Genomic DNA, 16,159 nt, shown 5'->3' with positions numbered 1-16,159 from the left:
TAGAATGAATTATGATGTTTGTGGAGAAAAATCAACTGAGGTGGTATGGACATATGATGAGGATGGACATCGAAAGATATCCACCACAGTATTACTAGTGGACACTGGGAGGATATAGACTGGTGGGAAGACCCAAGAAGAGATGGAGAGATGGAATCAGAAAAGTGATAGAAAGACGAGGGGAGAACATGAGGGCAATTAAAGATGAAGAGAGATACAGAGATTGTCCCTGATGGAGAAACTTCATGGGGCATCACAACAGACTGGGCAACCACCCTACCTGGAATATGGTGAGAGAGGTGAGAGTGAATGACAGAGTGTGGGAAGGTTTGTGATAGGAGAAAGTTGAAGGTAAAGGTGGGTAAAAACAAGGTGATGAGATGCACAAGGGTAGAGGATGGCAGTGAGTTGGAAGTAAGTTGGAAGTGGATAGCTTTAGGTATTTGGAGTCACATATGGCAGGAGAGGGAGGAATGGAGGTGGAGGTAAATTGTAGATTGAGAGAAGCAAGTAAATGCCTTGGAGGATTAAAAAGTGTTATGAGAAATAGGCAACTGGGAATGGATGCAAAGAAAAGATTGTATGAAAGGGTGATTGGGCTGACAACATTGTATAAGGCAGAGACTTGGAATTTAACCACTTCAGTACGGAACTTAAATCTCGCGGGCAGCAGCCAATGCCAGCCGTACGACGTGTCGTAATAATACTCGCATCATAAAATATAGTCACCGCTTATATCGATCGTTCTCTCTTTCACCCGCGAATTTTGAAAACCACAGAGAATGGGATTCAGGGCACATTTGAGAGAATGTAAAAACACAGGGGCGACTACAATAAATATAATCAAGACGCCGATATGGCAGCGTCGCGAATCCACTTGCTCCTCATGACGCCTACGTGTGCGGCACCGTATGGAAGGGGTTAAAAGAGGCAGAAAGGAAAAGTTTAAATATGTTTGAGATGAAATGTCTGAGAAGTATGGTAGGCATTACATGGTTGGGTAGAGTGAGAAACGAGGTGAGGAAGAGAGCAGGAATGAAAAAGGAGATGGCATATTGGGCTGATGAAAAATTATTTGGATGGTTTGGACACATGGAAAGAATGAATGATGAAAGATTAGTAAAAGAATTTTGGAAAGCACAGGTGGAGAGAGTGAACTTGAGGGGATGACTGAGGATGAGATGGAGTGAATAGGGCATTGAGCAAGAGAGGAATGCCAGTGGAGCAAGGAAGGGAGAAGCCAGGAGATAGGGATGTGTGGAAAATGACTGTGTGTGGATGATACTGTTACACAAGGAATGGAGGGGTGGGTTAAGGAGTGCTTATGTGTGAATGATATTTTGATGGAGCCCAAAGGGATTTCTCCCCATCTTCTCTTTTTCAGCATGAGGGGACAGAGAGGGGGGGGTCGCCAATTAAATGAAGCAGCCTTACTGTGGATGCACCGTGTCTTGCTGCATTGTGTTTGACACAGGACAGTTGGTAGATGCAGGGATGACCTGTCATCCATGAAGAACCGAGATGGGAGGAGTGGAAAGGGTGGTAGAGGGGAGTGAAATGGGTGGGAATAGGTATGTGCCACTAACTTAGTTATCTCCCTTATAAGGGAGAAAAGCTCTTCATATATAAATGTGAAAAACCTTTAGTCAACGCAATTTTATCACAGGGTATAGTGTCTCATTAACCAATACCATGTTTACATTAGTGAACCAATTTTCAGTTCAAAGCATCATTGATATTATGCTTCTAAGTCAATTGAATTATGATCCAACTGGGAATGGATGCAAAGAGGAGATTGTATGAAACATTTAAATGTTTTTGAGATGAAATGTCTCAGAAGTATGGTAGAAGTTACTAGGTTGGATAAAGTGAGAAATGAGGAAGTGATGAGGAGAGCAGGAGTGGAAAAGGAGATGGCAGATAGGGCTAATGAAACATTATTGGGATGGTTTGGACACATGGAAAGAATGAGTGATGAAAGATTAGTAAAAGTGTGGAGGGAATGAACTGGAGGGGACAACCAAGATTGAAATGGATAGATGGGGTGAAGGGGACATTGAGCAAGAGGGGAATGTCTGTTGAGCAAGGAAGGGAGAAGGCAGGAAATAGGAATGAGTGGAAAGTGACTGTGTATAGGTAATACTGTTATGCAAGGAAGGGAAGGGCAGGTGATGGGGACAGGGTAGGGAATGATTATGTGTGAATGATATTTTGACACAGACTGAAGGGACCTCACCCTGTTTTCTGTCTTTTTCTACATAAGGGGATGGAGATGGGGGAGGGTTGCTGATTGAGTGAAGTGGCCTTGCTGTGGATGTACTGTGTCTTGCTACATTGCCTATGACCCAGGGCAGGATACAAGGATGACCCATCATCCACGAGGAGCTAAGATGAGAGGAAGGAAGGTGTAGTGGATTGGAGTGGAATGTGTGGGAGTAGTTACATGCCTTTGACTTTGCTACCTTCTTAATAAGGGTGAAAAAGCTCTTTGTATATAGATAGATAATAGATTTGAAGAGTTAAGTTTAGCTCAAGCTGATTTGAAGTATATATTCAAAATTCAACTTTCTTTTTTTAAGGTGGATTGGACAACTGTGTGAAGCTTTGGGACTTCAGCAGAGTAATGGAGGACAACCATGATGATGATGTCAATGTCTCTCACAGTCCTGAGATGAAGCGGTCCAGCAGTGATCTCCTCCTTGCCTCCTTTCCTACCAAGAACACACCAGTTCTTTCCACACACTTTACAAGAAGAAATGTCTTGTTAGCAGGAGGACAGTTTGAAAGCTGAGAGGGTGAATGCAAAATTTCTTATTGTTGTTTGTTGTGATTATATTAATTTGTATTCTGTGTATGTGTATTTACCTAATTGTATTAATGTAATTGATAGTGATGATTTATGTTGATATGGTTGATATGATTGGAAGCTCGCTGGCTGAGCGGGTTAGGGCATCATTACTTGCGGCGAAGGTCGAGGTGAGGGTGGTTCGAATCCTGCCACCAGCAAGTTGAACCAAGAGCATGGTTCATTAAATTCCACGCTACAAAGCCCTCTGTGAGGAGCACCGTCCTAGCCTCCCGATAGGGAGGGAGTGTGTGACGTTAAACCATATCATCATGATTTATGTAAAAGGAGTTAAATTTTTGGGGTCCTGTCACCTCTCCAGTTATCATATTTAGATTTTTATTTATTCGTGGTTTTAGCATGGGTTGCACCAATTTATGATCTACTCCAGGAGTTGATGCATCCATATAGAAAACTGTTTTTTGATATACATATACATACACACACATGAGCTTCAGAACTATAAACATCTCTTCATTTGTGCTCTATGGAAGATAAAAATTCTCAATTGTACAAAGAAGGAGGCCTGGTTTGTATTGAATGGGAGGGAGAGCAATTGTGGTTGTCCATAATGAATTCTCTGGAGTGCTAGACTGGCTTAATAAGAGAAAATGCAGGAAAATAACAATAATTTTGAATTGAAAGTTGACACAATAGCAGAGACATCTAGGGGCAGCACACCAAAGTACAATGTAAACAGACCAAGCGAGACACCAGCGAGGCATCAAACATATAATGAAGAATCATTTTCTGGCTTTGGTAAGTACGAGAGAAGAAATTTGAGTTGAATCTTAGACATGGAAAAGGAAATGAGTAATAATAGAAAATGGTGGGAGAACAAATTCATGGAACTAAGGAAAGAAATTGTAGAATTAATGGAATGTTTAGCCCAAGCTAACAATGAGATATCCAATCTAAAAGAAACAAACTCAGAACTAAGAACCGAACTCAAGGTAATGAAAAATTATATAATAGAGGTTAAGCGTGAAAATGAAAAGATGAAAACTGGACAAAACAATAGTGTGTGCAAAAACCATACATGAATTAAAGAGCAAACCAGACACTGCGAGATACAAAGGCAGGACGCCACAAGCGTAGCTCCCCTTCCTGTAAGATACAACTAGGTAAATACAACTATATATATATATACAGTAGAACCTCTACATACGAATTTAATTTGTTCCAGGACCTACTTCGTATGTTGAAATGGTCGTATGTTAAATCAAATATTCCCATAACAATACACTGTAATTCGTTTAATTCGTCCCACAGCCCAAAAACCAATGATAACTCCTTAATAAGTACTGTACTGCAGATGATTACACATAGCAATAAAACAAATGCATTACTGTATATAAGAGAGATGTAAAAAAAAAATCATTTATAAGGATCACTTATACGAACACCGCTCTCATGCTTTTCTATGATTTCTTGCTTTACTTCTAAGGAAAACATTACTTTCTTCCTTTTTTCACCACTGCTACCACTTGCACTAGCCTTCATGGGACCCATGATGATAAAATAAAAAAGGAAATGTGAAAAAGGAAGGTATTGAGCACTGTTATTTATGATCAGAACAAGGAGAACCACGCGACACGAAGGAGAGCTGTGAACTGACTGCCGTCTAGTGGGCTAACCATGAAACTGCGACACTACAAGAAACTTCGACGCCGTATACTGTATATGCGAAACTTTGACGATTTCGTATGTTGGAAATTACTTCGGGTGTAGAGTCAAATATTAGATCAAATTTCACATCATATGTTGGAAAATTTGTATGTTTAGGCAATCGTAAGTAGAGGTTCTACTGTATATGTATATATATATATATATATATATATATATATATATATATATATATTACATACGATAGCAGGACAGGACTCAGTAATGGATTTAAAGTGGACAAATCTAGGTTTAAGAAGGAAATAAGAAGAACTGGTTTACCAACAGAGTGGTTAATGAATGGAATAGACTTAGTAACCATGTAGTGAGCACTGAAACAGTTGCTTTATGGGAAGGTTAGGTAACTTTATGGATAGGGATGATAAGTGGCAATGGACTTGGAACTGCCTAGTATAGGCCTTATGGTCTCTTCCAGTTTTCTTCTTATATTCTTATGGTTAATGATCAGTCTTATCATTATTCAGGGCTATGAGAGTGCCTTACTGAAAAACTTTGGTTATGCTGATTGGGGACCATTGCTCAGAGTAAATGACTTTCGTAACTTTGTATTTACCTAATTGTAGTATACAGGAAAGGAGCATTCTTTATGGGATCCTGCTTCTTACTCTCCAATTTAGCATTTGTACATATTCATGTAATGTTCTAGCTTGGGCTATATTACCTAAGCTATTCCAGGTATTTATGCATTTGCATGGAAAATTGTATTTCTTCACATCCTTCAGACATTTAGTCTTTCTCAACTTATTCTCATGATCTCCTAAAGCCCTCCCATCCCAAATCGAGAGATATTTTCTGTCAATCTATATCCCCTTTAATACCTGAATACTATAATCATATCACCTCTTTCTCTTCAATCTTTCAAAGTTGGTAGACCCTCATATGGTTTATCTGCCAGGCTGGGGACCTGTTTGGTTACTGCCCTTTGTATTCTCTCAGTCTTACTTATATCCTTCACTCTGTGTGGGGACCACATTACTTACACTTATTCCAGTCTTGGATGGATCAGGGTTTGATGAGTTTTCATTGTCTCTTCATCCATATATTTAAGAGCCACTTTAATCTCCTGCAGATCCCACAATCCAGTTGATATGTCTATCAGATGACAGGTTGTCTTTTATCAACACTCGGTGCATCCATGAAAATTCCTTTGATGCAGCCCAAAGGGATTTCTCCTTTTTTTCTCTATTTTTCACATGAGGGGACAAGAAGGGAGGGTTGCCGTGTAAATGAATCGGCCCTGCTGTAAATGTACTGTATCTTGCTGCTTTGCTTCTGACCCAGGGAGTGGGCAGGAAACAGGGATGACCGTCATCCATGAGGAGCTAAGATGAGGGAGAACCATTGGGTGGTGGATGGGAGTGGAATGAGTAGAAGTGGGTTGCCTCGGCTGACTACCATCCTTATAAGGTGGAAGAGGTACTTGGTACATAGACCCATGTAAATAGAGAAACACACACTTTGGTTCAGCCACAGTATGTTCAACAGCTTTGTTGAACAGTACTGTAGTACAGTAAACTCTATTATTTGTGTTATCATTCAATGTATTTTATTATTTGGCTTCAAAAGTGTGTTCAGTTTAAAATAAAATCTGTCTTTGTATTAAATCAGCAAAAAATTAATGCAGCAAAATGGCCCATGTTTGTTATTCTGCCAGCTGGCAGGCCACAAGCCATTCCAGTAAACAGTATGATTTGCAAGAACCATCATATGACATCACTCACTCCCAACACTCACATTGGCTGGCAAGAACTTCTTATTTGTTGCAGGGACATCCTGCACCTCTTGGCCACTTGGCATCAATTGCCCCTACAGCTACATTATTCAACACTTTTCATTATTTGTCAAGGTTTGGTTGCCATGTGATGAATAGTAGAGTCCATTGTATGTAGCATTTGATTTGAACATGTCTATCTGTATACCAAGGGCTTTTTCTCTCTTACAAGGGAGGTAGCCAAATCAAAAGTCACATACCCACTCTCATTCATTCTACTCCCATCTATTCCACTCTCATCACCACCCTTTCATCTTAGGTCCTAATGGATCACAAGTCATCTCTGTTTCCTGCCCACTGCCTTGGGCAGAAGCAATGCAGCAAGACAACACATTCATAGCACAGCCACTTCATTTAATTGGCAATCCCCCCTCTCTGTCCCATCATGTAGAAAAAGAGAAGATATGGAGAAATCCATTTGGGCTGTATCAAAATATATTTCACACATAAACACTCCCTATTCCCTTCCCCAGTCCTTCAGCCCCTCCCTTTCTTGCATCATAGTATCATCTATGCACAACCATTTTTCACACACCCCAATATCCTGCCTTTTCCCTTCCTTGCTCAACAGACATTCCCCTCTTGCTCAATACCCCTTTTATCCCATCCATCAATCTCATCTTCAGTCATTCCCTCACGTTCACTTTATCCACATGTGCCTTCCACACCTCTTATACTAATCTTTCTTCACTCATTCTGTCCATGTGTCCAAACCATCCCAATACTCTCTCATCAGCCCTCTCTACCATCTCCTTTTCCATCCCTGCTGTCCTCCTCACGTCATTGTTTCTCATGTTATCCAACCTTGTAACCCTTACCATACTTATCAGACATTTCATTTCAAATACATTTAAACTTTTCCTCGCTGTCTTTCTTAAATTCAAAGACTCCCCCATGCAGTGCTGTCTGCACAATCACCCCTTCATATAATCTCATTGCATCCATTCCCAAATGCCTATTTCTCAGGACACTTTAATCCCCTAAGGCATGTACTTGCTTCACTCAATCTACAGTATACCTCCACCCATCCTTTCCTACTACATGCGACCCTAAATGCCTAAAACTATCCACTTCCTCCAACCTCTCTCCTTTGAACCTGCCAAATTTAAAAATAAGAAACAAAGCAATGTGGAGAGAACAAATTGTATGAAACATTAAAGAAACCATAAAAAGCAGAAAAATTAATGTTTAAAGAAATATAAAAAAGATTGTAAAATTAACTAAAAAAAAGGTTGAATTTTTATTCAATGTGTAGAAAGGTTATACAGTACTAAAACAGTGGTGATACAATGATTATAACAACAATGAAGAAAAACAGTGGCAAAATATGACACAATAATGTCTAAAGAAAGATAAAAAGATTGCAAAATTAGCATAACAAATATATATATATATGTATATAGTGTGTGTGTGTGTAGAAAGATAATACAATACTAAGTAGTGATAGCAATAATGAACGAAGAAAATATTAGTAAAATATGACTTAAATATTATTATAATACCATTACACTTTTTTCTTTTTTATATATATGACCAGATCACTTTACAGCAGGTCAGTGTTATGTTGATGATGACCTGTACTAGAAGTCAATCATTTTAAACACCTAAAATTAGCCTGAACCTAATTTAATAATGCAACACACAAATAATAAAAAAACATTTATGATTATGAGAAATCTGTGATTTTTGTGAATCCACAAAAGTGGAAACTGTGAATGTCAGAGGTGGGGTGTACTTGGCTAAAACTGTTGGCATTTGCCATCTTCAAATACTGTCCAGGATGGTTATCACACAGATATGCATGGCACAAGTTTAGAAATCACTACTGAGTCACTTTGCCAGCCTAAACAGTGTTGATGTAAAAAGAAAAGAAAAGAGATGACTGTAGGTAATTTTCAAGATGGCAGTATCACCACACTGCTGAAATAAAATAATGTGATAGTGACCAATTCTCATTGAAAACCATCATAAAATTAGTTGTTATGCCAGATTTTGTACTGTAAATGCAATATTTATAAAATAAAAGTGGAAAATGTATTCAACCTTCAACATCTTGATCTTAACCTTCAATTCAGTTATTTCCTTCCCAATTCAGTCTAATTCAATGGGAAGTTTTTTGTTTGCATGGATTAATGAAAAATAATTGGTGATAGTGTTTCAGAAACAGTTTTCAAGTATGATTTTATGTGTGCATTATGGTACATGTTTAAATGTTCAATATTTTTAATTTCGATATTTGGGCTGGATAGGTGTCATGCTGAGTGAAGAATGGATGTACTGTACAGTAATAGTGGACTGGCCAGTGAGGTTGTTTAATGTGTGTCTGAGGGAAGGTAGAGTATCGGAGGACTGGAGGAGTGCCTGTATAATTCTACTTTTCAAGGGAAAAAGGGACCAATGTGATTGTAGTAATTTTAGAAGGATAATTTTCTTGAATGTAGTTGGGAATGCAAATGAGAGGGTTTTAATTGAGAGGATTAGGAGAGGAACAGTGGGCTTAAGAAAGGTATGGGTTGTGTGGATCAGATTTTTGTGGTAAGGCAGATATTTGAGACATTATTGATAGGAAAGGATGTTTTTTAGGCCTCTATGGATTTGGAAAAGGCTTCTGACAGGGTAGATATATGGGATTTGGGGAAATCTGTTAAGGGCAGTCAAGAGTTCTTACAAGAGTAGTAGAGCCCATGTTAGAATTGGAAATGGAGAGAGCAAATGATTTAAGGTAAAAGTGTGGCTGTCAGAAATGTGTCATGTCACCATGGCTGTTCAAAGTGTGTATGGATGGGGTGGTGCAGGAGGTAAATGTGAGGGTAATGAGCAAGGAACTGGAGATGGTTAAAGAAAATGGAGAAAAGTGGGAGGTGAGCCAGTTGTTGTTTGCTGATGACACTGTGCTTGTGGCAGGATCAGAGGGGGGATTAAGGCAGTGACAGAGTTAGGGAAGGTTTGCAATAGAAGAAAGTTGAAAGTAAATGTGATGAGATGCACAAAGGGAGAGGATGGCAGAGAATTGGAAGTCTTAAAGGAGAGAGGCTAGAGGAAGTAGATTGCTTTAGGTATTTAGGGTCACATGTGGCAGGGAGGACTGGAAGTGGAGGTAAATTGTAGATTGAGAGAAGCAAGTAAATGCCTTGGGGGATTAAAAAAAAGTATATTGAGAAATAGGCATCTGAGAATTGATGCAGAGGAGATATGAAGGGATTGTGCTAATGGCATTTTACAGGGTAGAGACTTGGAATGTAAGAGAAGCAGAAAGTTAAAGTTCAAATTTGAGATAAAACTTTCAATTATAAAATATTTGTTTATAATTTCAGCCATTTCTACATCTATATATTCTTCATTCCCTTGACATGGTTTCACTTTCTCTTGTTTACCATTCGCATACCTGTATAGTTTAAATTGGTCTTTGCATTTGTCTTTTAAGTCTTTTTCATAGTTTCTCTTTTCTCCCCTGCATATTTTTACATATTTTTTAGTTTGATATATGTTTGCTACACTTTTTTTTTTTTTTCTTTTTCTCCAAGCTTTGTCTCTTTTATCTTTAGCCTCATTATATTTTTTGTTGTACCAACTTTAATGTTACACTCTTGCTTCTGCTTTGGTACATATTTGTCTATTCCCTCTTTATAAATTTCTTTTAATATGTTCCATTTCTCTTCCATTTTTGTTTCTTCATCTAAGAAGTTTTCCCAGTTTACATTTTCAAAGAATTTTGTTTCTCAAAATCTATTTTGTTATACATTAGTCTTGCTTTTCTATGTTTCTCATTTTTTCTCAAATCAATTTTTTCTTTTAGTTTGAACTCTATTAGTATGTGGTCACTCTTCCCAGTTGGTATCTTGTATTCTTATTATATCCACAATTTCAGGCTCTGACATAAATATTAAATCTAGTCTCAACGGTTCTTAATTATTTTTATATCTGATATTTTCCTTTACCCATTGGGTCATTGTGTATTCAATGGTCATATCCAGTAATATATTTCTCCAAAGGTCTTCTTCACCTTTCACTGTCCTTTCTTCCCTACATATTTCTTTGGAGTTAAAGTTGCCCATAATAACTGTCTCCTTTCATTAATTCAATTAATGCATGCTTTGTGTCTTCCAACATTTTGGAATGATCACTCTCTGTTGAAGTGTGTGTCTGGAACATTTTCTCTTTCACCCAGAACAATTAGCTAAACCCCCCCCCCCCCCCTTTTTTTTTTTTTTTTTTTTTTTTTTTTTTTTTTTTTTTTTTTTTTTTTTTTTTTTTTTTTTTTTTTTTTTTTTTTTTTTTTTTTTTTTTTTTTTTAAGAACCCAGGCTTAGAATTGATATAGTGGCTCTCTCTGAGGCAGAGACCAGGTAGTGATGAGATCATTAATGAGGGTTACACCTACTAGTCAGGCTACAGCAATGGGACCTTTGCAGGAGTAACTGTATGAAGGAGATTTTTCCACATCTTTAATTACATTGTTGATATTAAAGTTTGTCATGAATGTCAACCTACTTGATGCATTACTTGGCATTCATGCACTCATGACCCTCCTGTGGATGTGCTGTATCTTGCTGCATTACTTCTGACCTGAGCAGTGGGCAGGAGATTGGGATGACCCTTCATCCATGAGGAGCTAAGATGAGAGGGGAACAGTGGATGGGGGTAGAATGGGCGGAACTGGGTGCATGTCTTGGCTGACTACCTCCCTAATAAAGGGAAAGAGGCCCCCATTACATAAGTGAACTGTGGAACACTCCATATTCTACCATTAATCTGTGTTGAGATGTGGATGGTCAAGCATTTGGGAGTGAGAGGAGTGGTGCTGATGTTATGTGATTTGAGATATAGGTAAATAGGTTAGTGCTGAGGTTGGGGGGTAGAGGAGAGCATGTAACGGGAAGTGGAAAATGGACACTATGGTGGACCATTTAGGTCTGGTATTTCAGACCAATAGAAATCAAGGCCAGGTGTACTTACAAAGATCAATGGGAGTGTAGGATAGTGTTTGAAGATAAGAAGTTGTACACTGGTTGGTGTTGAAGATAGTGTGTAAGTTGTTAGTAGGGAGTATATCTGTTTACTTTGTGGGGTTTGAGTGGTTTCCCAAAGGGAGTGTCTAGTGTTTAAATCTTCTAGTTGAAGTGGGGTTGGTAGTTGGTTAAGAAGATTAAATAGTGTTCCCTGGAGTTATATTACCTGATGGGAACAGATACAGAGCATAGATGGTTAGTGGATGATATAGGAATGGTTCAGCTGCAATGGCTTGAAGGATAAGGATTGCGAGTGGTAACGATGAGATGCCTGTGCAAACCAGGATTGCTTTTCCTACCCATTTAGCTTCAGAAGAGAGAGGGAAGGACAAGTAACAAGTTGGGGTGGGAAGATGTAGTGAATGTGTGTTTCTTATTATCAGATGCACTCAAGTTAAGTCAGAATTGTTGAAATTTTCAGTTTGATACAAGTCTTTGGGAATTCCATTATAGAATTCAATGCATTAGTGTTTGGATTGATAGGATACAATTGTTGATATGGATTACATGGTTTGAGGAAGGGGGCTTTGCCAGTGGGAGTCCTTCAAGTATAGGTGTTGTAGGGTTGTATTTTGGGAAAAGGTATTTGGTGAGGGGTGGATGGGTGTTTCTTTGCAAGGGGAGGAAATGGCATTTTTGAAAGTGGGTTTGGAAAGGTAGGGTTCTGGAAATGAATTTGAGTTTGACCAGTGATCATTCATTCCATTGAGTCTAAGCGTATTGGGAGGTCCAAAGGGCTAGGGTGAGTTTTTCTCTATGTAGGGTGTGGAGCTGGTGACAAAATGAGGCATATTTCAGCTTGGAATGTGGCAATGGGGAGGGGAGGTTGGAAATTTCCAATGCATCATCTCTGACCCAGGGCAGTGGACAAGGTGCAGGGATGACCCGTCATCCAGGAGGTGCTAAGATAAGAGGGAGGGTGGAGGGGTGTGGAGTGTATTCAGGGATGGAATGGGTGGGAATGATTTTATGCCTTTTCCTTTTTGGCTACCTCCCTTGTAAGGGGGAAAAAAGCCTTGGTATATGTATGTATGTATCATCTCAAGTAGATTTTTCCTGTGTTTGGGGAAGGTGTCGTGGAGAGGGGTGGGGATGCAGCAGAGGGGATTTGAATTTTGGAGGGATACTGCTTCCACTTTGTGTTGTCTTCTTCACTGCAGCAAGGGTGACTTCAGTGGGAGCCGTTCCCCAGCCAGATGAGAGTGAGGGAGATTATTTGTAGGTAATGACAAGATAGTTCAACAGTGACTGAATATACTGTCACTCTGTCACTACCTCACACTTAGCATCAACTCCTTGGTAGGAGTCAATCCCAAGGGAGCACCATGAAGAGCTGATGAGGCAGCAATTAATCTTCCTCCAGGAAGGTCTGGATAAAGACCTAACGCCCAACGAACAAATGATATGATCCATAGGGATCTCATTTGCTTCATAAACAATCCTTGAGGGGATGAGAAGGGGGTAAAAAGTCTGCCATATGATGAAGTTCCCAAACATTTACCATCAAAAAAGATCAGAGGGACACAACAATGACAAGAAATGGCTACAAACTTCTTAGCTGGCAGATCAGTTACCCAAAACAGCCAAATGTGTAGGACCAAAAGACTGAACAGTGGAATCCCTCAAAGAGCAATACTTTCAGCTAACTATTTCACATGATCTGCCTACACCAGATCCAGAGTTAACTTAAACCACTCATCTATGCAAATGACCTAACAATTATAACCCAGCATAGCAACTACAGAATAGCTGCAAAGAACATCCAATCTTACTTAGACAAACTAAAATGGTCTTGAAAAAAAAACTAAATAGAAGCCACCCCTCAGAAATCATCAGTAACATTGCACACTCCTGACAACCCTAAAATCCTGGTCCTTGCCTTTGATATATGTTCTTTAGCCCACACATTAAGGACCTGACAATAAAAATGAACAAGGAAATAAACATGATTAGATCAGTATGATCTGGTCATCAGAAACTAATCACAGTCTAAAAATAATTCTTGAGAACCACACTCAACCATGCCTCTACAACATAGTTCCCAACAACAATAAAAATATATGTGTATATATATACAAAACAATACATTGAGGATAACAGGATGCATTAAAACCACTAACAGAATATCTGCATCCAAAAACTAAAATCCTCCCCACAGAACACATGAAAATGATCGGTACAGTTCAATGCCTTCTCCCTTCACTGCTTAACTGAAGGTGAGGAACCTATGCCAGGAGTAGTTTGGCTGCAGCCCTTTGTGTTTAGATTGTGGGGTCAGGTAACAGCCACTGCTAGGAATAGGAGAAGTATAGGATTCAAATCCACAACTAAGCAAATACAAGACCAGCATGGTTCCGATTACACCATCAGCTCATGTCAGACATTCCCCTTTAACTCACAACCCCTTCACCCTATCTAGCCATCTCATTCTTGGTCACCTCAGGTTCACTACACCCACCTTAGCCTTCCATACTTTTTTTGCTACTCTCCATCCCGGTGTTCTTTCAACAGCTCCCTTTGCACTCCTTATTTCCCACTCTATCCTCATAACACCAACCATACATCTCAAACATTCAAATTTCTCATTTCTGCCTCCTTTAAATTCAAACACTCTGCCTCATGCTGTATTATTGGCACAATTACCCCTTCATACAACCTTCTCATTGCATCTATCCCCAGATACCTATTTCTCATAACACTTTTTATTCATCCAAGACATTTACTTGTTTCCCTCACTGTGCAGTTTACCTCCACCCCTCCTCCTCCATTCCCTGCTACATCCAACCCTAAATATTTAAAACTATCCACTTCCTCTATACTATAGTATAGATGATACTGTTATGCAAGGAAGGGAGGGGGGTAAGGGAATGCTTATGTGTGAAAGATATTTTGACACAGCCTGAAGGGATTTCTCCCTGTCTTCTCTTTTTCTACACAAGGGGACAGAGAGGGGGTCACTGATCAAGTGAAGCGGCCTTGCTGTGGATGTACTGTGTTTAATTACATTGCTTCTGACCCAGGGCAGTGGGTGGGATATAGGGATGACCCATCATCCATGAGGAGCTAAGATGAGAGGGAGGAAAGGTGAGAGGGTTGTGGAATGGGTGGGAGTGGGTACATGCCTTTGACTTGGCTACCTTCCTAATAAGGGGGAAAAAGCTCTTGGTATATAGATAAACCTCTAACCTTTCTCCTTTGAGATTTACCTCCAGCTTCCTGCCACCCTCACCACTTGTACACCTCATCACATTGTTCTTACCTACTTTGCATCATCCTATTGCATACCTTACCAAACTCAGTCACTAGCTGTCTCCGACCTTCCTCTGACCCTGCCACAAGCATAGAGTCATCAGCAACAACTGGATAATCTATTTCCCTCCAGTCTTTTTAATCATCTGCCCATCACACTTGCATCTACCTCCTGCAGTACTCCCATCCATGTACACGTTGAACAACCATAGCAACAGAACATACCCCTGGTGCAGCCCCACCTTCATTTCAAACCATTCGACCTCACCATTACCAATCCTAACATAAGCTCTACTAATGTAAAAGCTTTTGACTGCCTTTAGCAGTTTTCCCCCTATTCCATAAACCTACAATACTTCCTAAGTCTTCCAGTCTACCCCATCATGAGCCTTCTCTTAATCCATAAAGGCCCAGTAAACATCCTTACCCTTTGCCAAAACTTCTCACAAATCTGCCTTACCACAAAAAATTTATCCATGTACCCTCTACATTTCCTAAATCCACTGCACCTCACCAATACCTCTGTTCCTCCCCCAAATCCTCTCAATTAACACCCTCCCATATGCCCTTCCAACTACACTCCACAGATTCCTCTAAAACTACTACATTCACACGTCTCCTTTTCCTATGTACTCCTCCAGTCCTCCTATATACTTCCAACCCTTAGGCACACATTAAAAACCTCATTAGCCAATCCAAAATAAACATTCCTTCCTTTGTCAGACACTGCATGACACCTGTCCAAACCAGGTGCCTTACCAGCTTTCATAATTTTCAGTGCTCATCATATCTTGTTTTTATCGGTCATTTTCTTCTCCCATCAGTCCATCCCTAACCTCCTCCACATTCAACAATTCTTTGAAATACTTCACCCATCTCCCCCATACTACCTTCCTTTCACTAACTTTTATCCATTTGCACTTTTACCTTTTCCTCTCTATCTGACTCTCCCTTCACACATTTCACTTCAAAACTCCTACCCCATTTAACATTTGCCTACATCACCTTACAGTTTGCTTCTTCTCTCTTCTTGTATGTCTCATGTTTCTCAAGTCCTACTTGCAACTTGTTCTATTACCAGTTTCACCTCTTCATCCCACTATTCACTACCCCTCCTATTCCTTTCCATCCTTCTTGTCCCACACACCATCTTTGTTCTGGTATACTTTCTAATTCAATTTGTTAATTCAAAACCTCTTGCTCCTCCAAGAAAAACAAGAACCACACTAGTATGACTATGTTTAGGCCACCACCAAGCACTAAAACAATACCAACAGAAACTATCCCTGATGCAACCACCACACAAAAAATACCGAATACATGCCGCAGTTCCCCACTCTACCTACCCAGACAACTTTCTATTTCTTTTCTGAGTGAATTCTAGGAACCAGGGGTCTCTTTACAAGAGATTTGGGAAAGTGGATTGAAATAGTTGTTAACCAACTCAAGCTGCCGGGCCCTACTGTGGAAGATCTCTGCCTTGTTGGTGTGTGGCATAATACAAGAATGAACCTCCACCCACAAAGTGCCAAGACGTTAAATTTAAATTGTGTATGAAATAGGTGTACTTTGAATTGGCCACCCATACTAGAGAGGGCCT

General features: G+C 39.6%; 1 protein-coding gene across 2 annotated transcripts in view; it reads left to right on the top strand.

The window, feature by feature from the left end:
* Positions 1-16,159, top strand: part of LOC143022867 (transcription initiation factor TFIID subunit 5-like) — an 83,853-nt gene that overhangs the window by 66,037 nt on the left and 1,657 nt on the right. Inside the window, exons 12-13 of one of the 2 annotated variants that reach the window (XM_076181252.1) lie at positions 2,580-2,795; positions 4,421-15,858. In XM_076181252.1, the coding sequence (XP_076037367.1) occupies positions 2,580-2,791 (212 nt within the window). In that variant the 3' untranslated portion in view covers positions 2,792-2,795; positions 4,421-15,858. Of the gene's footprint in view, positions 1-2,579; positions 2,796-4,420; positions 15,859-16,159 lie in introns of those variants that run through there. The other variant, XM_076181251.1, reaches the window with a different exon arrangement.

This window comes from Oratosquilla oratoria, unplaced genomic scaffold (assembly GCF_046742065.1).
Source record: "Oratosquilla oratoria isolate Oo_2021 unplaced genomic scaffold, ASM4674206v1 SCAFFOLD211, whole genome shotgun sequence".
Taxonomy (NCBI): Eukaryota; Metazoa; Arthropoda; class Malacostraca; order Stomatopoda; family Squillidae; genus Oratosquilla; species Oratosquilla oratoria.
The sequence above is the reverse complement of the archived record's forward strand: the minus strand, read 5'-3'. Positions and strand labels throughout refer to the sequence as shown.